Below are 25754 nucleotides of genomic sequence, written 5' to 3'. Positions count from 1 at the left end.
AAGAGTGGAGAAGCTTCAGGATAAGGAAATCAGGCACAAGTAAATGACAGCGATCTCAGAAAGGTACCAGTTAGTTGAATGTAGTCAATTACAGTCATTGGAAAAGAATGGACAAGGTACAGGGACACAGTACTACAGGTGGCTGAAGAATGTCTTTGAACAGTAGTGTGTAAAAGTAGGATGAAGCAAACAGCTTGGTGGAATGACCCAGTCAAGGAAGATTGTGAGACCGAAAGTGCAGGAGGTCAGGTCCATATGTAGGAGGATAAGAGTGGAGAAGCTTCAGGATAAGGAAATCAGGCACAAGTACATGACAGCGACCTCAGAAAGGTACCAGTTAGTTGAATGTAGTCATTACAGCCATTGGAAAAGGAATGGACAACGTACAGGGACACAGTACTAGAAGTGGCTAAAGAATGTCTTGGAACAGTAGTGTGTAAAAGTAGGATGAAGCAAACAGCTTGGTGGAATGACCCAGTCAAGGAAGCCTGTAAAAGGAAAAAGAAGGCGTATCAAAAATGGCTACATACTAGAACACAGGTAGACAGAGAAAGTTATGTTGAAGAAAGAAACAAAGCCAAACAGATAATTGCAGCATCCAAGAAGAAATCTTGGGAAGACTTTGGAAACAGGTTGGAGACTATGGGTCAAGCTGCTGGAAAACCATTCTGGAGTGCAATTAGCAGTCTTCGAAAGGGAGGAAATGACAAGTATTTTGGACAGGTCAGGAAAACTGCTGGTGAATCCTGTGGATGCCTTGGGCAGATGGAGGGAATATTTTGAAGAGTTGCTCAATGTAGGTGAAAATACGATCAGTAATGTTTCAGATTTTGAGGTACAGTGGGGTAGGAATGATGATGAAAATAGGATCACATTTGAGGAAGTGGAGAAAATGGTCAATAGATTGCAGTGCAATAAAGCAGCTGGTGTGGATGAAATTAAGCCATAACTCATCAAATACAGTGGAATGGCGGGTCTTAAATGGCTACACAGGACAATTGAAATGGCATGGGAGTCGGGACAGGTTCCACCAGACTGGACAAAAGCAGTAATCACACCAATCTTTAAACATGGAAACAGAAAAGATTGTAACAACTACAGAGGTATCTCTCTAATCAGCATTGGGGGGAAAATCTTCTCAGGTATTGTTGAAAGGAAAGTGCGAGTATTAGTTGAGGACCAATTGGATGAAAATCAGTGTGGGTTTAGGCCTCTTAGAGGTTGTCAGGACCAGATCTTTAGCTTACGGCAAATAATGGAGAAGTGTTATGAGTGGAACGGGGAATTGTATCTATGCTTTATAGATCTAGAAAAGGCATATGACTGGGTTCCTAGGAGGAAGTTATTGTCTGTTCTACGAGATTATGGAATAGGAGGCAAACTTTTGCAAGCAATTAAAGTTCTTTACATGGATAGTCAGGCAGCAGTTAGAGTTGACAGTAAATTGAGTTCATGGTTCAGAGCAGTTTCAGGGGGAAGACAAGGCTGCAACCTGTCTCCACTGTTGTTCATATTACTTATGGATCATACGTTAAAAACAATAGACGGGCTGGGTGAGATTAAGATATGTGAACACAAAGTAAGCAGTCTTGCATATGCGGATGACTTAGTTGTAATGGCAGATTCGATTGAAAGTTTGCAAAGTGATATTTCAGAGCTAGATCAGAAATGTAAGGACTATGGTATGAAGATTAGCATGTCCAAAACGAAAGTAATGTCAGTGGGAAAGAAATATAAATGGATTGATTGCCAAATAGGAGGATCAAAGTTAGAACAGGTGGACCGTTTCAAGTACTTAGGATGCATATTCTCACAGGATGGCAACATAGTGAAAGAACTGGAAGCAAGGTGTAGCAAAGCCAATGCAGTGAGCGCTCAGCTACGATCTACTCTCTTCTGCAAGAAGGAAGTCAGTACCAAGACTAAGTTATCTGTGCACCGTTCAATCTTTCGACCAACTTTGTTGTATGGGAGCGAAAGCTGGGAGGATTCAGGTTACCTTATCAACAAGGTTGAGGTTACTCACATGAAAGTAGCTAGGATGATTGCAGGTACTAGTAGATGGGAACAATGGCAGGAGGGTGTGCACAATGAGGAAATCAAAGAAAAACTGGGAATGAACTCTATAGATGTAGTAGTCAGGGCGAACAGGCTTAGATGGTGGGGTCATGTTACACGTATGGGAGAAGCAAGGTTACCCAAGAGACTCATGGGTTCAGCAGTAGAGGGTAGGAGGAGTCGGGGCAGACCAAGGAGAAGGTACCTGGATTCGGTTAAGAATGATTTTGAAGCAATAGGTTTAACATCAGAAGAGGCACCAATGTTAGCACTGAATAGGGGAACATGGAGGAATTTTATAAGGGGGCTATGCTCCAGACTGAACGCTGAAAGGCATAATCAGTCTTAAATGATGATGATGGTGGTGATGATGTGGAATGTTTCCCTCTATTATATTCATACAATATAATTTGATAGATAAAAAAATCTACTAACCAAGAGATGGCAGTAATAAAGACATACAAAAGTTAAGGAAATGTGCAAATTTACGGAGTTTGTTTCACCACACGTGCCATCTGGATTCTTCTCTCCGACACCAGTTTCACAGAACAATGCAGGTGGACACTTACGTTACAGCATGTGCTTGGTTCTCACCACCCACCTACCCTTAATTTACATCAACTTCTTTGGACCCAGCATTTCGTTTCACTAAGTATTCCTTTGTTCATTCTCTTATAGTTTTCTATGTCTTTTATTTTCTTACCTGTCTCTTTTCCTCCACCCTTACCTCCACCACATATATTGTACTTAGGTTTCCGTTATTAACTGTGCATAATGTCTGATCAGTAATCCCTGTCTTGCTTATTACCCCGATTTCCGACTTAAAGCACGCAGGCTTTCATGTCTCTTCCAGTGCAGTCCCCAACAATCAGTCCCATCTGGTAAGTCTCCCCTGTTCTGGGGTTCTGGGCAACTTTTCCATAACTCTCCCCATTTCCTAAACAGAACTAGTCCTTTTCCTTCATCCCTCTTCCTTCACCTTCAACCCTACTGCCAAAAGAAGGAGTCACTGGCTCTGACAGATTACAGATTTGCGTGACTATCATGTGTGTTTGCGCCTGCTGCTGCTTGGTGAGTGGATTTTCTATCTATCCTATTATTTAATATTTTCTACGAAGTAACTGAGTGACCTATAAATGAACTGTATTTGGAAAGTATTTTTTAAGTCATTTGTCCATTGACTGGTTTAATATTGTCTGTCATCTATTGCTGTCTTCTACTATTGAGTTAAACTCTTCAGAACTATTACACCCAATATTCTTCATAATCTGTTTTGCATGTTCTAGTCATAATCATCGTCTCTTGTGCCTTTCAGTGCCAGTTTCACTATTTATAATTGCTGCAGACTATATCCAACTAAACTGTCCATTCTTCTTGTATGGGTTATGCATAGACATCTACCACTATCTATCCTTTTTAGTAGTTAATTTCATACTTCCTCTGTCTATAATATTCATCAATAACGTATGTCTGCCTGCTTAGTGGTAACATGCTTGCCTCCCATGCAAGTGGGCCTGGGCTCGATTCCCAGCCAGGCTGGAGATTTTCTCCACTCATGGACTGGGTGTTGCGTTGTCCTCATCATCATTTCATCCTCATCACTGGCGCGCAAGTCGCCCAATGTGACATCGAATGAAATAAGACTTACACTTGGGGAGCAAACTTCCTCGAATGGGGCCTCCCGGCCAATGATGCCACACGCTCATTTTCATTTTTATCAATAACATATGTCAACAGAACACTTTCTTTGAAATACTTCATAATGTTTAAATATAGTATGTGTTCCAAAATCTTACTGCAAATCCTGTGCAATTTTCCAGTCTTTACATATGGATTTTCATCAAGCACATGAATTTGTAAATTTAGAGAAAGTTTTTCACAGTGTTAACTAGACACTATTCTTTGAAATTTTAAAGGTAGTGGGATTAAATACAGGGAGCAAAAGATTACTATGACTTGTACAGAAACAAGAGGGCAATCATCAGTTTCAAAGGACATGAAAGGCAAACAGTGTTTGAGGAGAGAGTGAGACAGAGTTGTAGCTTTCCACAATGATGGAGCAATCAGTCATCCTTACCTTTCAGGGTTTATTAAAACAAATCTAGATTTTGGCTAGTGCCTAGCCATTATCAATGCATTATTTCATAATTTCAATAAATGTCCCAGTACGTCAGTCACCTGTTGTTCAAACTTATGTCACAATTCATTTGTAGCCTTAAACTAAAGTGCACTGATAATGGTTAGGCACTAGCTGTAATCTAGATTTGCTTTAATAAAGCCTGAAAAGGAAGGCTGACTGATTTCAAAGTCACATCACAGTTGTTGAGTGCATTCCACATTCCTAATCGAAGTAACTTGATGAAGAGCTACAGCCTACACCCAGTGTTTTTTTCAATTTTGTACATTGAGCAAGTAGTAAGGAATTTGGAAATTGAATTAAGGTTCAGGGAGAAGAAATAAAAACTCTGAGGTTTGCTGATGAGATTGTAACTCTATCAGAGACAGCAAGGGTTTTGGGAGGGCAGCTGAATGTAATGAACAGTGTCTTGAAAGGAGGATATAAAATGAATATCTGCTAAGGTAAAACAAGGGAAAAGGAATGTAGTTGAATTAAATTAGGAAGTAGGTTAGGAAATGAGACACTAAAAGAAGTTATTTTGGTGGCAAAATAACTGCTGGTATCTGAAGTAGAGGGGGTATAAAATGCACAGTGCAAATGGCAAGAAAGTCATTTATGAAAAAGAGAAATTTGTAAACATCTAATATAAACTAAATTTTAGGAAGTCTTTTCTGAAGGTACTTGAAGTGTAGCCTTGCACAGAACTGAAATGTGGACAACAAGCCGTTCTGATATGAAGAGAATACAAACATTTGGAATGTGGTTCTACACAAGAATGCTCAAGATTGGATGGGTAGATTGAGTAACAAATGAGGAGTTAATGATTCAGACAGAAAATAAATTTATGAGACAACTTGACTAAAGGAAGAGTTTGGTTGACAGGACACATACTGCAGCATCAATGAATAGTTAATTTGATACTGTAGGGATATGTGATGAGTAAAAGTTGTAGAGGGAAGATCAAGGTGTGAATACAATAAGCAGGTTCAAATGGATGTAGGTTGCAATAGATATGCAAAGAGGCATGCACAGAATTAACTGGGGTGGAGTGCTGCATAGCACTAGTCTTTGGTCTGGAGACCATAACAACAATTATAAATAATTTGACAAACAAAATTACATCTAAGAGAATTAAAGAAGTGAAATGGGTTGTTGTAGGATGGAACACAGCCCACAATATTTCAAAAACAGTTTATCATTTACTGCAATTACATAGTTTCATTGTTGTTTCTGATCAATTTTACATGTTTGTATTAGTAAATAAGAATTTTTGCAAACAAAAAACATTTTGTAACTTGATAGGATACTATCACATACAGCATCTACCTTGTGCCAACTGACAGCAGTGAATTAAGAAGCATAGTAAAGACATTACCAAACTGTAAATCTGCAGGATGTATGGGGTCTAAAGTCCTACATTGAAAACATATCCAGACGCCATTTCTCTTCCATTTAATACAATATTAAGATCAGGAAGTTCTCTTGACCCACTGGAAATAATCTAAAAAGGGCTGAAAATGGAAAAATATAGACTAATTTCTGTCTTGCCTGTCTTTTCAAAAGTGTGGAGTATGGTCTCAACAGCCAAAGACTGTAGTCATGTATGTGTGAGTTACATTCGTGTGTGTGTGCGTGTGTGTGTGCGTGTGTGTGTGTGTGGGCGGGTGTGTTTCGTCTATTTACAATGAAGGTCTTGTTGGTCAAAAGATCACTTACTGACAGTCTTTTTGTTGCGCCTGTCTGCGACTCAACATTCAAACTAAATGATGAGTAGTAACTACCTTCTTCATAAGATTACAGAAAAGGTCATATATGACAAAATTATAAAATTTTCAAATAAATATAGTTAATCTTTGAAATTCAGAATGGTTTTACAGATTAACTTTGTCAGTTGCCACACAGAGAACAAGGAATATGTTACAGGCATATTCCTTGAGCTTGAAAAATGCACTTGACAAAGTGAGTATATCAATACGCATAGAGAAATTATAGAACATAGGCATCAGTGGCCTTGTTCATGGTCTAATAAAATTTTATCTAATATAGAGAAACCAAACGGAACTATTAAAAATGGGCACTGGCACACACAGATCTAGCATTACTGATTTGAAATACATGTTTCCACAGTGCACAGAGCTCAGTACGGAGACCCCTTCTTTTCTTAATTTATGTAAATGAAATAAAATGCTGCTGCCCAAATTCAAAGATAATTCTGTATGCTGATGTTATATTTACTGTATGTAAGCACATATATTATTGTTGTTGTTGTTGTTGTTGTTGTCTTCAGTCCTGAGACTGGTTTGATGCAGCTCTCCATGCTACTCTACCTGTGCAAGCTGCTTCATCTCCCAATACCTACTGCAACCTACATCCTTCTGAATCTGATTAGTGTACTCATCTCTCGGTCTCCCTCTGCGATTTTTACCCTCCACGCTGCCCTCCAATGCTAAATTTGTGATGCCTTGATGCCTCAAAACATGTCCTACCAACCGATCCCTTCTTCTAGTCAAGTTGTGCCACAAACTTCTCTTCTCTCCAATCCTATTCAATACCTCCTCATTAGTTATGTGATCTACCCATCTAATCTTCAGCATTCTTCTGTAGCACCACATTTCAAAAACTTCTATTCTCTTCTTGTCTAAACTATTTATTGTCCATGTTTCACTTCCATACATGGCTACACTGCATACTTTCAGAAATGACTTCCTGACACTTAAATCTATACTAGATATTAACAAATTTCTCTTCTTCAGAAACGCTTTCCTTGCCATTGCCAGTCTACATTTTATATCCTCTCTACTTCGACCATCATTACTTATTTTGCTCCCCAAGTATCAAAACTCCTTTACTACTTTAAGTGTCTCATTTCCTAATGTAATTCCCTCAGCATCACCCAAATTCGAATACATTCCATTATCCTTGTTTTGCTTTTCTTGATGTTCATCTTGTATCCTCCTTTCAAGACACTATCCATTCCGTTCAACTGCTCTTCCAAGTCCTTTGCTGTCTCTGATAGAATTACAATGTCATTGGCGAACCTGAAAGTTTTTACTTCTTCTCCATGAATTTTAATACATCCTACAAATTTTTCTTTTGTTTCCTTTACTGCTTGCTCAATATACAGATTGAATAACATCGGGGAGAGGCTACAACCCTGTCTCACTCCTTTCCCAACCACTGCTTCTTTTGTCTGTAAAGAATTCGCGTTAGAATTTTGCAGCCGTGGCTTATTAAACTGATAGTTCGGAAATTTTCACATCTGTCAGCACCTGCTTTCTTTGGGATTGGAATTATTATATTCTTCTTGAAGTCTGAGGGTATTTCGCCTGTCTCATACATCTTGCTCACCAGCTGGTAGAGTTTTGTCAGGACTGGTTCTCCCAAGGCCGTCAGTAGTTCTAATGGAATGTTGTCTACTCCGGGAGCCTTGTTTCAACTCAGGTCTTTCAGTGCTCTGTCAAACTCTTCACGCAGTATCGTATCTCCCATTTCGTCTTCATCTACATCTTCTTCCATTTCCATAATATTGTCCTCAAGTACATCGCCCTTGTATAAACCTTCTATATACTCCTTCCACCTTTCTGCCTTCCCTTCTTTGCTTAGAACTGGGCTGCCATCTGAGCTCTTGATATTCATACACATGATACTCTTCTCTCCAAAGGTCTCTTTAATTTTCCTGTAGGCAGTATCTATCTTACCCCTAGTGAGATAAGCTTCTACATCCTTACATTTGTCCTCTAGCCATCCCTGTTTAGCCATTTTGCACTTCCTGTCGATCTCATTTTTGAGACGTTTGTATTTCTTTTTGCCTGCTTCATTTACTGCATTTTTATATTTTCTCCTTCCATCAATTAAATTCAATATTTCTTCTGTTACCCAAGGATTTCTAGCAGTCCTCGTCTTTGTACCTACTTTATCCTCTGCTGCCTTCACTACTTCATCCCTCAGAGCTTCTTCTTCTACTGTATTTCTTTCCCCTATTCCTGTCAATTGTTCCCTTATGCTCTCCCTGAAACTCTGTACAACCTCTGGTTCTTTCAGTTTATCCAGGTCCCATCTCCTTAATTTCCCACAAAAATGTGGAAAAATGTGGACATATATTATTACTAATAAGAAATATCATGCACCTGTATTAGCAATGAAATAGTTTCGAGTTTCAATGAGACTCGTCTCAGTCTCAGCAGCAAGGGAACAGCAGTGACGGAGTTCAACTCAATAAGACAGTCAGAGATTGAAAACAATTATGCATTGTAACTGATATTGCCACTAAACGGAACTGTGTAAAATTCCTGGGAATAACAATACAAAACGCACGTCAGTGGGGTATACATACGCACTTTCTAGCAAGCAAACTGGCAAAAAAATATTTGTAATAAATACTTTTAGCAAGTATTACAATGACACACATGTAGTGTGGACTGCTTATCATCCATTGGTCTCATCTAGTATAAACTATGGAACCAAAGTATTGTGTGCCACAACACAGGCAAGCCTTTACAAGCCCTGAAAGTCACAGCAAAGGCTGTATGAAGAATTTGTGGTGCTAAACCAAGAGACTCACGCCACAATTTACTACCCACATATTAATAATGGCTGACATATTGTCATGAGAGATGCAACAACTGTGTAAATTTTTAAAGCATTTATTGTAACAGTCCTAGTGGCAGTTTTAGTCACATTTTATTACTGGTTATGATCATATTTAAGTAGATAACACAGATTCAAAACATTTAAAAATCTTAAAATTGTATGTAAATAAGTAGATAATATAGACGGACTGATGAAATCTAAAATTTAAAATTCATGAAGTTTTACCTAATTAATCACAAGTTGTGAAAAGTCAAATCTCTTTAAAAAGAACATAGACATTTGCTGTAAAATATAAGGAACAACATTGTAGTGCAGTTGTGACAACAGTCAGTAGCATCCAGCATTTTAGTAAATCCAGTAAAGGATGGAAGGTGTGAGGAGGAGGGGCGGGGGGGGGGGGGGGGGGGGGGGGGGGAAGCACTAATATCATGCAGTATTAAAATGTAACACATATATTGTCGAAAAGATGTAATACAATTAATTTAAAAAAATTAAGTAATGTCGGATAATATATCTAATGATGATACGTGGGTCTGTATGATGCAAAGTGGATATGACAAAATGCTATATTCCACTGAATGTTGCCACAAGTGTACTATATATATGTTTTTTAATTATTTTACAACTAATGACTATGTTCTTTTTAAAGAAATTTGACTTTACACAACTTGTGGTTAATCAGGTACAAATTTAAGAATTTTACATTTTACTAACAAAGAGATAGAGGGGCTGGCCAGTACTTACCTCAGCTCAGTACAGCCGATAGAAACACAAAAAACAACCAAAAATTTAAGTTCCTAGCTTTCGGAATAAATGTTCCTTCATCAGGGAGGAGAGAGGGGAAAGAAAGGGAAGAAGGGAAAGTGGATTTAGTTTCTCACAACCCAGGTTATGAAGCAAAAAAAAAAAATGAAAACAGGGAGGGTAGCAAGGATGGAGGCATGGTTGTCAGAGGGAAGCTAAAGATATTCTACTGTAGGTACTGTGCCAGCTTCAAACCAAAGAGGATGCATACAGAAGTAAAGAGGTGTATAGTATAAAGATGTAGGATGAAAAGATGTATGAATGGCTAAAGAGGAAAGGGAAAGAGGAGAAGACTGAAAAGTAACTGGGAGTGAGGTTGTTTAACGTAGGTTCAGTCCAGGGGGATGGCGGGATGAAAGGATGTGCTGGAGTGCAAGTTCCCATCTCCGCAGTTCAGAGGGACTGGTTTTGGGTGGGAGAAGCCAAATGGCACATACGGTGTAGCAGGTTCCTAGGTCCCTAGAATTATGCTGGAGGGCATGCTCCGCTACTGGGTATTGGACATCTCCTAGGCGGACAGTACGTCTGTGTCCGTTCATGCGCTCAGCCAGTTTAGTTGTTGTCATACCAATGTAAAAGGCTGTGCAGTGCAGGTATGTCAGCTGATAAATGACATGTGTAGTTTCACACATGGCCCTGCCTTGAATTGTGTATGTTTTACCAGTAGCGGGGCTGGAGTAGGTGGTTGTGGGGGGATGCATGGGGCAGGTTTTGCAGCGGGGTCGGTTACAGGGGTAGGAAGGGCTGGGTAAAGAAGGTAGTCTGGGAATATTGTAGGGTTTAACAAGGATGTTACGGAGGTTAGGGGGACGACAAAAGGCAATTCTGGGTGGTGTGGGGAGAATTTTGTCAAGGGATGACCTCATTTCAGGGGTTGACTTGAGAAAGTCATATCCCTGGCGGAGTAATTTATTGATGTATTCGAGGCCAGGATAATATTGGATGACAAGGAGGATGCTTCTGTGTGGTCTGAGGGTAGGAATATTGTTGTTGGACCGGGAGGAATTTATTGCTCGTGAGATCTGTTTGTGGACAAGGTCTGCAGGATAGTTGCAGGAGAGGAAAGCATTGGTCAGGTTATTGGTGTAATTGTTGAGGGATTAGTCACTGGAGCAGATACGTTAGCCACGAATACCTACGCTGTAGGGAAGGGAGCGTTTGATGTGGAATGGATGGCAGCTATCAAAGTGAAGGTACTGTAGTTTAGTGGTGGGTTTGATATGGACAGAGGTGTGGATGTGAGCTTCAACAAGATGAAGGTCAACATCCAGGAAGATGGCTTGGGTTTTGGAGAAGGACCAGGTGAAATTCAGATTCGAAAAGGAGTTGAGGTTATGGAGGAAATTAAGGAGTGTTTCTTCACCATGAGTCCAGACCACAAAGATGTCATCTATAAACCTATACCATGCCAGGGGAAGCAGCTGTTGGGTCTTCAGGAAAGCCTCCTCCATGCGGCCCATGAAGAGGTTGGCATAGGATGGAGCCATCCTGTTCCCATTGCAGTTCCCCTGATTTGTTTGTAGGTCTGGCCTTCAAAAGTGAAGTAATGATGGGTGAGGATGAAGTTGGTAAGTGTGATAAGGAACGAGGTTTTTGGAAGATCTTCGGGTGGGCGATGGGAGAGGTAGTGCTCAAGGGCAGAGAGACCATGGGTGTGTGGGATGTTTGTGTAAAGGGATGTAGCATCTATGGTGACAAGAAAGGTTTCAGTTGGGAGAGGAGTGGGAATGGATTTGAGGTGTTCTAGGAAGTGGTTTGTGTCCTTGATGTAGGATGGGGGTTGGAGGTGTTGGTCTACCAGAGCTGAGATACGTTCTGTTGGGGCTTTGAAGCCTGCTACAATGGGACGGCCAGGATGGTTCTCTTTGTGGATTTTAGGTAATAGGCAGAAGGTAGGGGTACGTGGCTCAGGTGGAGTGAGTAAGTCTATGGAAGCTGTTGAGAGGCCTTGTGAGGGACCCTGGATTTTTAGGATTTTCAAAGCCCCAACAGAACGTATCTCAGCTCTGGTAGACCAACACCTCCAACCTATCACCCGCAGACTCCCATCCTACATCAAGGACACAAACCACTTCCTAGAACGCCTCAAATCCATTCCCATTCCTCTCCCACCTGAAACCTTTCTTGTCACCATAGATGCTACATCCCTTTACACAAACATCCCACACACCCATGGTCTCTCTGCCCTTGAGCACTACCTCTCGCAACGCCCACCCGAAGATCTTCCAAAAACCTCATTCCTTATCATACTTACCAACTTCATCCTCACCCATCATTACTTCACTTTTGAAGGCCAGACCTACAAACAAATCATGGGAAATGCCATGGGAACCAGGATGGCTCCATCCTATGCCATCCTCTTCATGGGCCGCATGGAGGAGGCTTTCCTGAAGACCCAACAGCTGCTTCCCCTGGTCTGGTATAGGTTTATAGATGACATCTTTGTGGTCTGGACTCATGGTGAAGAAACACTCCTTAATTTCCTCCATAACCTCAACTCCTTTTCGAATCTGAATTTCACCTGGTCCTTCTCCAAAACCCAAGCCACCTTCCTGAATGTTGACCTTCATCTTGTTGAAGCTCACATCCACACCTCTGTCCATATCAAACCCACCAACAAACAACAGTACCTTCATTTTGATAGCTGCCATCCATTCCACATCAAACGCTCCTTTCCCCACAGCCTAGGTATTCGTGGCAAACGTATCTGCTCCAGTGACGAATCCCTCAAAAATTACACCAATAACCTGACCAGTGCTTTCCTCTCCCGCAACTATCCTGCAGACCTTGTCCACAAACAAATCTCCCGAGCAATAAATTCCTTCCCGTCCAACAACAATATTCCTACCCGCAGACCACACAGAAGCATCCTCCTTGCCACCCAATATTATCCTGGCCTCAAATACATCAATAAATTACTCCGCCAGGGATATGACTTTCTCAAGTCAACCCCTGAAATGAGATCATCCCTTGACAAAATTCTCCCCACACCACCCAGAGTTGCCTTTTGTCGTCCCCCTAACCTCTGTAACATCCTTGTTAAACCCTACAATATTCCCAGACTACCTTCTCTACCCAGCCCTTCCTACCCCTGTAACCGACCCCGCTACAAAACCAGCCCCATGCATCCCCCCACAACCACCTACTCCAGCCCCGCTACTGGTAAAACATACACAATTCAAAGCAGGGCCATGTGTGAAACTACACATGTCATTTATCAGCTGACATGCCTGCACTGCACAGCCTTTTACATTGGTATGACAACAACTAAACTGGCTGAGCGCATGGATGGACACAGACGAACTGTCCGCCTAGGAGATGTCCAATACCCAGTAGCGGAGCATGCCCTCCAGCATAATTCTAGGGACCTAGGAACCTGCTACACCGTATGTGCCATTTGGCTTCTCCCACCCAACACCAGTCCCTCTGAACTGTGCAGATGGGAACTTGCACTCCAACACATCCTTTCATCCCGCCATCCCCCTGGACTGAACCTATGTTAAGCAACCTCACTCCATTTACTTTTCAGTCTTCTCCTCTTTTCCTTTTTTCTTTAGCCATTCATACATCTTTTCATCCTACATCTTTATACTATACACCTCTTTACTTCTGTATGCATCCTCTTTGGTTTGAAGCTGGCACAGTACGTACAGTAGAATATCTTTGGCTTCCCTCTGACAACCATGCCTCCATCCTTGCTACCCTCCCTGTTTTCATTTTTTTTTGCTTCATAACCTGGGTTGTGAGAAACTAAATACACTTTCCCTTCTTCCCTTTCTTTCCCCTCTCTCCTCCCTGATGAAGGAACATTTATTCCGAAAGCTAGGAACTTAAAATTTTCGGTTGTTTTTTGTGTTTCTATCAGCTGTACTGAGCTGAGGTAAGTACTGGCCAGCCCCTCTATCTCTTTGTTAGTAATTGTTTCACATCTTTATATGAGATTTTCTATTAATTAATTTTACATTTTAAATATTTTGAATTTACAGGGTGAAGAAAATTGGTGACATGAAATTTTAACCCTAGATAGCTGATGCCAGTAGGGACCAAAATTACTAAAGTTGTGTAGGTCAACAACACACCATTTTTAAACTATGGAAACTTGGTGCCACACACTCCATTTGGCCGTGGGATTGCCCTGTTGCTGTTTATCGGCTGATGGACAGCGCAGTGGTTCTTGGTTCACACATACAAACATCTCTCACCCCGTCACTGCCCTAACCAGACACACACACATGTCGAATAGGTCTTGCTTCGCTTTGGAGTACACACAAGCCACCTGCAATTTAGTTATACAGTAAGCATGGTGGCACAGTATTTGTTTGAAGAACAATGAGATATTGTTCTTTTTTTTATGGTCTAGCCAATGGTAATGCACATGAAGCTCGGGAACAGTACCCAACAAGATGCCACCCATGCCCACAAATATTTACAGCAATTCCCCAGCGATTTGGTGAAACAGGCTCATTAGCGGGATACCATGTTTATGCTGGAAGACCTCGAATACAGCAGGATGCTGCATTTGAAGAGATTGTTCTTGATCACTTCAATGAAGCACCTACGACAAGTACTCAACCAGTTGGACACGACAGCGGGGTCACTCATCAGTTAGCCTGGGAGATTTTGAGGGATGACGGCCGGCATTCATTTAGTTTCCACCTTGTTCAAGACCTAAATCTTGTGGTGGACTATGAACACAGACTAGGGTTTTGCTGGTGGTTTCAGCAACGTCTTGCATCAGATCCCAACTTCCCCACCATCATGTTGTTCATTGATGAGTGCATCTTCCATCGGGATGGCCTTTACAACACTCGGACACCAGTAACAATTTTTGTTCAACATTTGGGCAGGCACTGTGTGTGACCATCTGATTGGGCCGGTCCGTCTACCTCCTTGACTTACTGGGACAAATTACCTTAACTTTTTGCAAGACACTCTACCCGGCCTGCTGGAAGCTGTTCCCCTGGACATACGAATATGCATGTTGTTGCAGCATGGTGGGGCATCTGTACATAACAGTTGTACTGTGCGTCGATATTTAAATGAACTCTTCAACAACCGGGTAATTGGCAGAAGTGCTTGTATGACATGATCTCCAGACATAATGCCATCGGACTTTTTCCTGTGGGGTTTCTTCAAGGTTTTAGTTCAACCATCCAGACACAAACCACCTAGAAATGAAGAGGGATTAATGGCTCGCATTCAACATGCCATCAAGGTAATGCCAGGAATCTTTGAAAGAGTTCGGCAAAACACCGTTCGACGTTACCAAGCTTGTGTCGCATCAGAGGGTCACCAGTCGGAGTACCTGCTTTAATTAAACAATGTCCTAGCTACAAAAAAGGCCCTTTTCAGGGCTGGCACAACTTGTAAAATACTTTCTGTACCCAAACTAACTGCTGTTTTGATGGGTTTGTTCCTGGTATGTCTTATCATGAATCTACAACGGATGTGTTGGGACCCCGGCGGATTCGTTGGCGCACTACCACCGAGTGTGTGGGCCACCTTGGATACATCACAATCTGCAGCAGGAAAAGCATTCACGGTCATGTGTTATCCAGAGCATGTGGCAACAGGCAATCCCAAGGCTAATCGGAGTGCGTAGCGCCAAGTTTCTGTAGTTTAAAAATTGTCCGTTGTCGACCTACACAGCATTAGTAATTCTGGTTCTTACTGGGATCAGCTATCCAGGGTTAAAATTTTGTGACACAATTTTTCTCCAGCCTGTATATTAAATATTGAAATAGTTATTTATTAATGTATTGTTTTATTTCATTCTTAGATCCGGAGATGAGCATTAAATGTGATCGAAAATAGTTATCAGATGCAACTAACAGCCACTGGGGGAAGGGGGAGAGGCGGTACCACCCACACCATGTTATAAATACTTATGCATATTTTTAAATTGACCATGTTGGTCTGAAAACTTAAACAGAATGTGAACAATGACCTACAAAAACACACTACAAGAAAGAAAGATCAGTTTCATCTCACAAGCCACTGAACTGGATTGTAACAAAGAAATCTACTCTATGCAGGATTGAGCCCTACAATTTCTTTGCTGAGTGCAGTCACATCTCTCCTCACTGTAAAATTTAAAGCCAGAATCAAAAGAAATATTGATTGCCAACCCACACTACTCACTAGATGGGTGTTGCAGCTTCACATAGAATAAAGAAACTTTTGTGTAGGTTTCACACAAGTATATTAGTATTACTTAATATAAGGACTTAATACTCAGTTTTTGTTTTCATATGTTTGCTTGTTATGAATTGGCAAATTCAGAAAAATGCTCCTTGCATCATTTGGTATTGAATAAAGTTATTATTGTTATCCCTTTTGACAAAATCACTTCACAATTGAAACATTTTAGAGAAAAGAAACTAAAGTTCTAATAAAATATTCTTCTGATGAAACAAGACAGGAGGACTTTTTAAAGTATAGGTTTTATTTATCTTGCAATTGAATGATACTATAGCTTAGTCTTTGTCTACCCTCATCCTCATGACAGATCTATCTCTCTCATCCTGGGGCCTAAGTGATCTTCCCTTCATTTTTGATGTTAGCCATGTGTAAAGGAACTGAAAATATTGTGATTTAATCGCAGAGGTGCTGAAAAATTGTTCCAGTGACACACCAGAGAAATATCTGGTAAACTTTTTATCTTTGAGAGACATAAGAACAATTTCGCCCTTCGTTTTTTATTTCTTGTACGAACGACTACCTTTTTGTTCTGATGGGCTGGTGGGATGTCGTACTGTCTAATTACTAGTGTGTGTGTGTGTGTGGTAAATGAATGAGTTAAAAGACGCAATATGTGTTTTATATTATTTTCATCGCACAACAAGCCTTATTCCCATTCCTATGGAGTATTTATGTTAAGCAGAGAAGGCGAGTTTTAGATGGAACCGAAGATCTTCAAAATGGCGCTGCTCAACAATAGAGGTACGTGATTGTGCTCTCTACTTTCCTTTCGTGGCCGCTAAAATTACTTCTGATTCGTTTTGCCGAGACATTCAGAACCTGAAATCTTCTTTTTCTTATAAAAATACTAGTCCGATGCAAAAGAAATACTCTTAGATTTAAATAATTGCCATTCTTTTACCCAGGCCACGGGAAATGATAGAACGTACGTGCCTCTACTCTGAATGTACGTTCGCAATCTCCGAGTGTGTTACGACGAAATTATTTCACAATGAAAATTTCTCATCAGACTGCAACCACTCGCACGCGAATGTACGTACCCTCTGAATGAATCTAGTCAGTCATGCGCGTTGTTCAAAAGCTTTACTTTTAATATTCAGTGGATTACATTTCCGAAATTAATTTTTGTTTATGCTGCAAATCGTACTTCACGCGAAGTATTTATTACGTAAGTTTCAGGCTCAATTTAATAAAAAAAAAAAAAGATTCCGAATAATAGAAATAAAGAATAACAATCAAACCTAAATAAACAGAAAGAGGGAACGTTACACATGCTAACCCTCTCTCCTCCCTGAGGAAGTAACTATTAGTTCTGAATGCTAGGACAACACACATACTTTTATGCGTATCCATTGGCAGTATTGAAATTTTGCCTCCTGAAGTAATGAAAGTCAAGAGTAGAGGTATCAAGTTGAAATTTATGTCAAATTCTATGATCTACAGTCCCTTGGTAGTGTAAGTAATTTATGCTTCTATGTCAATGCAATTAAAAGATATGGACATATCTATCACATTTTTTAAACTAACAAACTCACCTATCAAAACCTATAAGTGAAAAATCTATATATTTGTCGGGCCAGGTGGTCTAGAGATGGCACTGTAGCTCAGCATGTTCAATCAGGGTACTGGCTACCCCATTTTTTTGGGATGAAAAGCTAGTTTTGAAAACAGAAAAACGTGAAGCATGTTTCTGGAAAACAAGAAGTCATGTGATCGAAAATCGATTGAACCATAGATTTCTCAGTCTTCATTTTAACTTAGCCTTCATCTCCCAATGATGTGAGGAGTTATCAAATGCAACATGTGGTTCAGATTCCACATTAAACTGTAGGTCCTGTTCCCTAGTTAGATAACAAGGGTAGATTAGGAACGCGCAAGTTACCAAAGTGGCATCCAGTAGCACTATGGGCACCAAGCCATTGAACCACAATAAATTATTATCTATATACATAGTTAAGTTCATACAGAAGCATCAGAGTGCAAGTCTACTCATACTTGTCTGGTTTGTTCCTATTCTTCATGCTTTTATTTGAACGTCTTTGGAAAGAATGAAGTGTAGAACATATTAATTTGCTATGGGTATACAGAGTACCCCAATTATAATATACCTCTCAAGTTCCTTAAATCTATTAAAGAAGATATTATCACATCTTTAATGGACTATGTTTATGTGTTCCCTTGATCTATAGAAACACCTATCCTAATAAATTTCTTATTCTGGAGCTGATAATGTGACTGAACAAGCAGTAAAAAAAATAAACTGTGGAAAATTCTTACCTCTTCTGTAATTATCATAACATAAATCTTGACGTACATCAATACATTTCATTCCATTTTGACTGAGAACGTAGCCCTCCTGACATTCACATATCATTCCTCCATCAGTATTAATGCAGATCCCATCTTCACATATTCCCTCATTCTCAACACATTCATCAATGTCTGAAAAGGAAACTCATTTTCAGTTACACCTTAATAAGAATTTAACACATATAATCTATTGAAGACATGTTTTTCCCCATCAGCATATCTGTGAACATGTATGAGCTCAAAGCAAAGAAAGAACAACAGATTAAGCCTTATGAAACTAAAACATAATTTCCCTGTGAAATAAAAATGAAACAATAACCAGAGTAAAAATCTATTGCTAGATAACATTCAATAATACATTGCCCTGTCCTGTGCATTGTGTGGGTGGTCTTTGGCAGGCAGTATATAAGTTGACAGAAATTTCTGTTTGAGCCTATCCTATTACTTGATGGTGGCCCTCCTAAGATAATCCAGTATGTGCAATAATGCACTGCAACTTCACCCATCTCCAAGCCTGCCCAATAAGATATACTTGTAATTCAGGTATACAGCAGTTTGGTAGTCTCACATTAAATGGTGAGCACAAGTAACAGAAGAGCTGGTATGCAGCAAAACTGCTTTCACAGGTGGCCCTACCTCAGACATGATAGAATATGCCTGTGACGTCACTTGAACAAGGTTTTCTGTGTGGGCGCATAAGATAAATCTTGCATTTGGGTCTCATTAGGGTATGACGCATGTGTAAAGAAGGTAGGATTAGGGAGGGTCATGATACTTCACAAACTGTGTGGCCAGTAGTGTATTGCTTTGGGAGCAGTAGGAAGGATTTGTATCATTTCCGATCACCATGATGGGTAGTCTAATGCTTTGTGAAGGGTACAGGTGAGATGGTGGGTGATGAAGGGGGTGTTCCTTTGCAGCTGGTTTGTGGAAGTAGTTGGGCACTTAGTGGCACATGTGGATATTGTCTGTGAAGGCTTTAGTGACTGTCAGTGTCCTGCTATAAGTGAGTGGTTAGAGTCTATGGGAGACATTTTTGTAAGGAAAAGATAATGAAGCCATGCATGTGAATGTGAGACAGTGTGTGTGTGTGTGTGTGTGTGTGTGTGTGTGTGTGTGTGTGTGTGTGTGTGTGTGTCACAAAGAAAGTATAATAAACATGTAATAACATCATGCTACAAAATACAAACAAAAATTAATATAAACCAACATATTTATTTTCTTTAGTTTGTATCACACAGCTTGTAATTACGAAAATCATATACAACACCAACAGTTGCAATGAAGACCTTTATTATTGTTACGAATTTAAACTGTTACTAACAACCATCAGGTACAAGAAGTCTTTCAATTACATTATCTCTATCGATTCATCTGTGACAATCCATTCCACTCCACAAATATGAACTTGACACCACAACTCGCCACAGAAAAATAATCTTGATCGTCTGTGCTCCACAGCTATTGCTAATAAGAAGAACCACAGCTACATTATGGTACATTTATTGTGTCACAACCACTTTCACTCATTGAACATCATCAGGTGACACTGCCAACACTCTTCATAACAAAGTTCACAGAATGTGCTGATGTCATTACTCAAGAAGTCTGATTGCATATAACAATGAAGGCAAATTCTGGAACATGATAAGCACATAAACACTCTGCCTATAACCTGGTGCAAGCAAAGTGAGCAGTGAGTGCAGGAACATGAAATCTGTGCACACTAGCAGAGTCTAGCATTGGACTGCTCACTAATCTGCTGGTGTGAGCTTTTTCATGCTCAAGCCGCATCAGTGAGCATGGCTGGCTCACAATGAAATGTAGTGGGGAAAGGAGTGGTGAGGGGAAGGTAGGGGAGGGAGGCATCAAAACAGGATAGCTTTGCTGATAATATCCTGTTATACAGAGATGTATCGCTTCAAGGTAGCTTGCTAATGCTTTTTGTAGCAAATTTATTTTTTTAGACAGTTTTATTAATGAGATTCATTTATTTAGCATATAAATACACTATAAAGCACATCAATGAAGGCTGCAGAATAAACTAAAAAAAATAAAGTAAAATACAGAATACAATATGACAATGAAACACAACAAAACATTGAGGCAGATAAATTCTGCAACTTGCATCTTCATATTCTGACAATCAGACTGGCAACCTGTTCAAGGCAGAACAGTGTGGTGTTGAAGTAACCCAGGCTATCTTGATAAGCTCTCAGTTCATGCTCCTGTGCTATGTATTGGACAGTTTGATTTGGAGCCCCACAGTCACAACTGGAGCTGTGTAGCTACCCTCACTTGTGGAGACTGTGTGTTCAGTTTTTCTATTGGATTAATATGTCTCAGTCTTCAGAGAAGGCACTATCACTACAGTTCTCATGCCATTTAGTATCCCTGCTGAAGTTGGTAGCTACCAGATGTTTGGCCAATCAGAGGGGAGTCTCTGCAGTAAAGTCAAGTTGTTTCCAAAACTGGACTATCTTCATGGATGGAAAGTAGATGAGTATTCATTACATTCATATATTCCTTCGTAAAAGCTTCCTGTCTTGGTGGGAAACATGGGGCTATATGGCTAAGTGCTGGGAGCCAGTATAGTGGAAAAGTCTTTATACATCCAGTTATAATTCTTATAGCAACACTGAGCTGGGTGTGCACCTCCTTTACATCCTTGCTGGTTAGCCACACTGATGCTCAGTACTTACTTGCAGAATATGATAAGGAGGGTGCAGAGGTTCATAGGGTATCCACTGCTGCTCCTCAGTTAGCGCTGCATAAACTCTGAATGAGACCGTTGAGCGAATTTATTACATGGAATACATTTTTAAGATGTCTCTCTAGGATACCCCCCAGAGCACTCTTAATGTTTTTGACAGTTGATTTTAGTATCATTCATGTGAACCTTCAGCTCTTATCCAGCCATTTTGTTGATCAATGAAAATGGCTGACCTCTGTCTTGGAGGGATTGGTACTAGACTCCATTTAGTTAGATACCCATGCATTTTATTTTGGTCATCAGTGATAATGTTTTCATCATCTTGGAACTGCTTCTTCTGGATAGCTAGAGCCATATCATTAGCACTGCTGTACTTCCTTGACACGGTTTCACGCAGGTCAGAGATGTAGAAGTTAAGAAAACATTGGCGCTAACACTGATCCTTAGTACAGTTCATCGTTCAGTTTCCTCTGTTTGGTTATGTTATTACCCTGCATCACCTGGAAGTATCTATCCGAAAACATGTTGTTGATGAGTATTGTCTGGTGTGGAATTACTTTTATCACTTTGCGTAGAAGCCCTTCTTTCCACACAGTGGCACAGGCAGCTGTTAGGGTTACAGAAGTTACTGCAAACTTTTTTGTTTCTGACAACTTGCCTCAGTATGTGTGGCTGGGCTCTACAACTGGTCTGTGCAACTCCCATTTAGTGTGAAATCCATCTGCTCTGGTGGGATAACTTCTAGGATTCGTGGTCCCATGCTATTCAAAAGTACCTTTCTAGAAGTTTGTAGCAGCAGCCAAGAAGAGCTGTCGAGCAGTAGCTTTCATTCAGTGGTTTCTTTGGTTTCAGCACTGCAATTACTTTAGTAATAAGTAAAGTTGGTCCCCAAAGGACTAGTTTGACTGCCTAATTGAAAAGGTTTTTCCTATTTTTCATGCCTACAGGCACCTTTACCCCACAAAGTAGGAGAGTTGTGCATGTAAGTGAATTTGTGAAGTGTAGGTGACTATAATGGGTGTGTGAATAGTATAATGTCATGTTCATGGAGGAGATGGTGAGAGAAGGGAAGGGTGAAACCCAGTGCCAGCATGTAGCCTACAACAATGTTGCATGCCCTCACTTCACGAGACACTGTGGAGACATTTGGAATAGAATCCAGGACACTGGCACAAAGACTGATTATCAGGGACTTTATGCCACCACTTCTCTTGTCCCCTTGCTGTAGAGACAGAGAGAAAATTGTCAACTGCATGTTGTGTACTCGGATGGCTACCTATCGAAGTACTGGCCATGCACGACAATGGTTAACTTCTGTGATCTGTCAGGAATCAGTATTTCCACCTCAGCATGGCTGTTGACATTACTAATTAAGTATTGATGAGAAATAACAATGAAATGAAACATCTCTTTTAATATTTTGATGAAGCAAATAACATGGCGCAGCTAACTACAAAACACAATACTTCCCACAATTGATGCAGTATGATGATGAATGCCATTTTAGAGTGTAATTTAAATTGACAAACTTGTATTCTGTTATCATTTTATTTAAATGTTAAATACAGAAACACAGAATGTTACTCAATTTTACTTATTTTGTTTTTCACTAAAGCATCAATGTCTGGTATGACTTTATGAATGCTGGTGATTTGAAGACAAGCTTTTAAGTTGAAGTATTTCAGTGAGCATCTGTGGGAAAATTTATTCTCCCCACTGGGGAAAAATGTTGCTCGTACAAGTAAGTAGATCCAAATATAAACATAATCATAGCTGCAGACTAGTAAAAGTTTTGGAAATTTATGTTTAGGGAGATTCTTATAAAAGTCTGCAAGGCCAATTTTATTATGAAATTTATCACACAACTGTTGCACTGGCATTCTAATTGAAGCTCAGTTTCCACATTGTCAACATCTACTGAAAATAAGTGAAAGTGCACCACACACTGGCAATCTGAAAAGCAATATAGTAACTTGTTCAAACTGCAGCTTCATTTGTTGAGCATTCCTGCTGAAAACTAAAATGTTGTGGAAAACTATTTAGATGTTCTCCCATATGCTGAATAGCTTCTTCAGTTGCATCACATGACAGTGCTGTCTTTAATTTTTTGCAGCTTTGCTTCTTTCTGTTCCCCTTTGAAGAGTTCATAATCTTTAGCATGTAAGGTACTGTAATGTTGTTGTAAACTGAATTTTTTGTTGTGTTCACAGCTTTGAAGCACACTAAGCATATCAAGATGTCATTGTGTATCGTAAGGATATAAGCATCCTGCACTGATGTGTTGTAAATTGATGTTGGTTTGCCTGACCATCAGTTTGGAGTTCCGAACCCAGCCATTATGTTGCTGTTTATCTGTTTAAAAAGAGCTGCTCTCAACTTTAAGCACTGAACCACAAGTATATACACTTGCAATTAAGGTTACATTGAATGTAACTATGGTCATTCCTCTGACAGCAATCCACTGATTGCACTTCCCTTGCACTATGTAATGACGTCTGATCACCCCATTTTACAGCAGGTGCTCACTGCCTACACAGCGAGAGAGAATGAGCACTCTTGATCACCCAGCCACATCCTGAACAGATGTGGCCTATCATACCGTAATTAAACAATGTTTGTGTGCCTGATGATGATTAATAATATTGTAACAAGTAGCAATAGTAAAGGTTTTTATATTAGCTGGTGGTGGTACAATTTGTTTTTCAATCCATATATCTGCGTAACATTTTTTCTTTATGCTGTATAGTGTCTGAACCCCACTATAGAGGCACAAAAATTTAATTCAAACATCAACAGAACTCACCTTCATAATTGTATTAAAACCTGTTAAAGTTAATCAGAAACCAAAACCAAGTACAGCCTACTTTTATTTCTTTGAGAGTCTTTAATATGAAAAATTGAACACAAATTACCTTCACATAATCTGCCATCTGGACTTAGCTCATAACCAGGTGGGCAGTTGCAGACAAAAGAACCCATGAGATTTTGACATTTTCCTGGAGGTGGACATGTGCCCGGTTTCTAAACAGAAACAATACACTGACATAGTAACAACGAAGAACTTGACACTCACTTAGAAGAGTGAATACTGCTCAATATACTAATGTTAAAGACTAACCTCCCGGCACTCATCCACATCTCTGCAGTGTTGACCATCTGCAGCAAGAACATATCCTTCTGCACATTCACAGCTGAAGGATCCCATTACATTACGGCATCGTCCATTGCGGCATAATGTAGGCATAATGCGGCATTCGTCAACATCTGAGAGTGTGAAGAATATTTTTTGTTCACAGCTAATCAAGTTTGAAGCAGTCAAATGACAGCTATTGATATCTACATCTAGTTATGGATTTATACAACTTTTATTAGAACAAATATGACAATCTTTTGATCTCACAAATGAAATCCCGAAAAGAATGACTCTATTTAAATTATTATTTAAAACTGATAAATTAAATAAATAATAGTACAAGGTAAAACATTTAATTAATTGAAAAATAGTTATCATATACTTACCTATACAATCATTGTTATGACTAAGTTTGAACCCCGGGTAACAGTGGCATTTGTAATGCCCCACAGTGTTAATGCAAGTTCCATTGTTGCAGATATTTGGGTGGCGAAGGCATTCATCAATATCAACACAGGTATCCCGGCTAGGAGCCAAGATGTAGCCATCATTACAAAGACACTGGAAGCTGCCTTGGAAGTTCTTACACTCACCATTGCTACAGATTCCTGGCCGTTCTGAACATTCATCGATATCTGCAAGATATTTTAAAAACATTGTTCATCTGAAACATTAAGAATGCCTTAGGTATTACATTAATTAATGCTTAATTAACAAAAATATCAAATTATCCACATTTAACCAAAAACATTATTAATAATTTTGAATATTCATTCATTCATTACTTGACAGTGTTCCATGGAGCTTTGGGGATATGAGTGAGCAAGATGTACATTAATAGAGAGAAAAGCAGTGTAGCAGTCAGAAATTAAGTCTGTACATTCTGTTGAAAATTATTGTTATTAAATTGATGAGTTCTAATTGTGCTTATACACTATGTGTGGCAATTAAATAATGAGACTACACACCTCCTACCACACAGCTGTGTGGGGGAGTTGGTAGTGTAATGCAGTTGACCCAGAATCTTCAAGAGCAGCCACCATTCATTTCATCTTTCTATCTACTTTAGTTTACTTCTGAGATTTTGTTGTAATGGACATTCTTCTGTAAGTGGTGCTGCAAGCATGGTGAACTTAAAAATTGAGCAGCACATTAGCCTCAGATTACTTGTGAAATTAGAAAAGTTGGCAGCTGAATGTTTTCATACATTAAAGGAGGTGCTTGAAGATAATACTATGTCACACGCAGAAGTTTTTGAATGTTACAAACAGTTTTCAGAAGGCAGGAAGAGTTGAAGATGATGAATGTCTCAGTCAATCCATGAGTTCAGGAACTGAAGCAAACATTCAGAAAATTAATAAAATTATGTGGAATGACCAATACCTGAGCATCTTGATGCTCACAGACATGGTGAGTGTGAACAAAGAGACAGTAAGACAAATATTGCAAATGATGAATTAAACATGAAAAAAGTTTGTGCAAGACTTGTTCTGAAGAACCACTCTCAAGAACAAAAAGGCCATCGGAAGAACATTTGCCCTGATGTCTTGGCATGACTCAACAAAAATCTTTATTTTCTCACACGTCATCACATGTGATGAAATGTGGATCTTGCAGTATGACCCACAAACAAAGTGTCATTGCCAAGAATGAAAAACTATGGACAAGCAAGTCAAAATTGAAGGTAATGTTGTTCATTTTTTATATGAGAAGTGTTATCATAATGGAATGTGTGCTGAGGGTCAAACTGTTAACCATAAATATTACAAAGAAGTTCTAATCAAGCTGAGGGAAAGAATAAGGAAGAAAAGACTGAATTTCTGAAA

At 39.7% G+C, this 25754-nt stretch overlaps 1 protein-coding gene across 1 annotated transcript in view; it reads right to left on the bottom strand.

The window, feature by feature from the left end:
- LOC126282212 (fibrillin-2-like) overlaps window positions 1-25754 on the bottom strand; it is a 687537-nt gene that overhangs the window by 128693 nt on the left and 533090 nt on the right. Inside the window, exons 36-39 of the mRNA XM_049981761.1 lie at window positions 24315-24563; window positions 23914-24059; window positions 23708-23816; window positions 18050-18214 (exon numbers count right to left, since the gene is read on the bottom strand). Of these exons, the coding sequence (XP_049837718.1) occupies window positions 18050-18214; window positions 23708-23816; window positions 23914-24059; window positions 24315-24563 (669 nt within the window). The remainder of the gene's footprint in view (window positions 1-18049; window positions 18215-23707; window positions 23817-23913; window positions 24060-24314; window positions 24564-25754) is intronic.

Source organism: Schistocerca gregaria, chromosome 7, assembly GCF_023897955.1.
Source record: "Schistocerca gregaria isolate iqSchGreg1 chromosome 7, iqSchGreg1.2, whole genome shotgun sequence".
Classification (NCBI taxonomy): Eukaryota; Metazoa; Arthropoda; class Insecta; order Orthoptera; family Acrididae; genus Schistocerca; species Schistocerca gregaria.
This window is presented reverse-complemented; position numbering and strand designations above follow the sequence as displayed.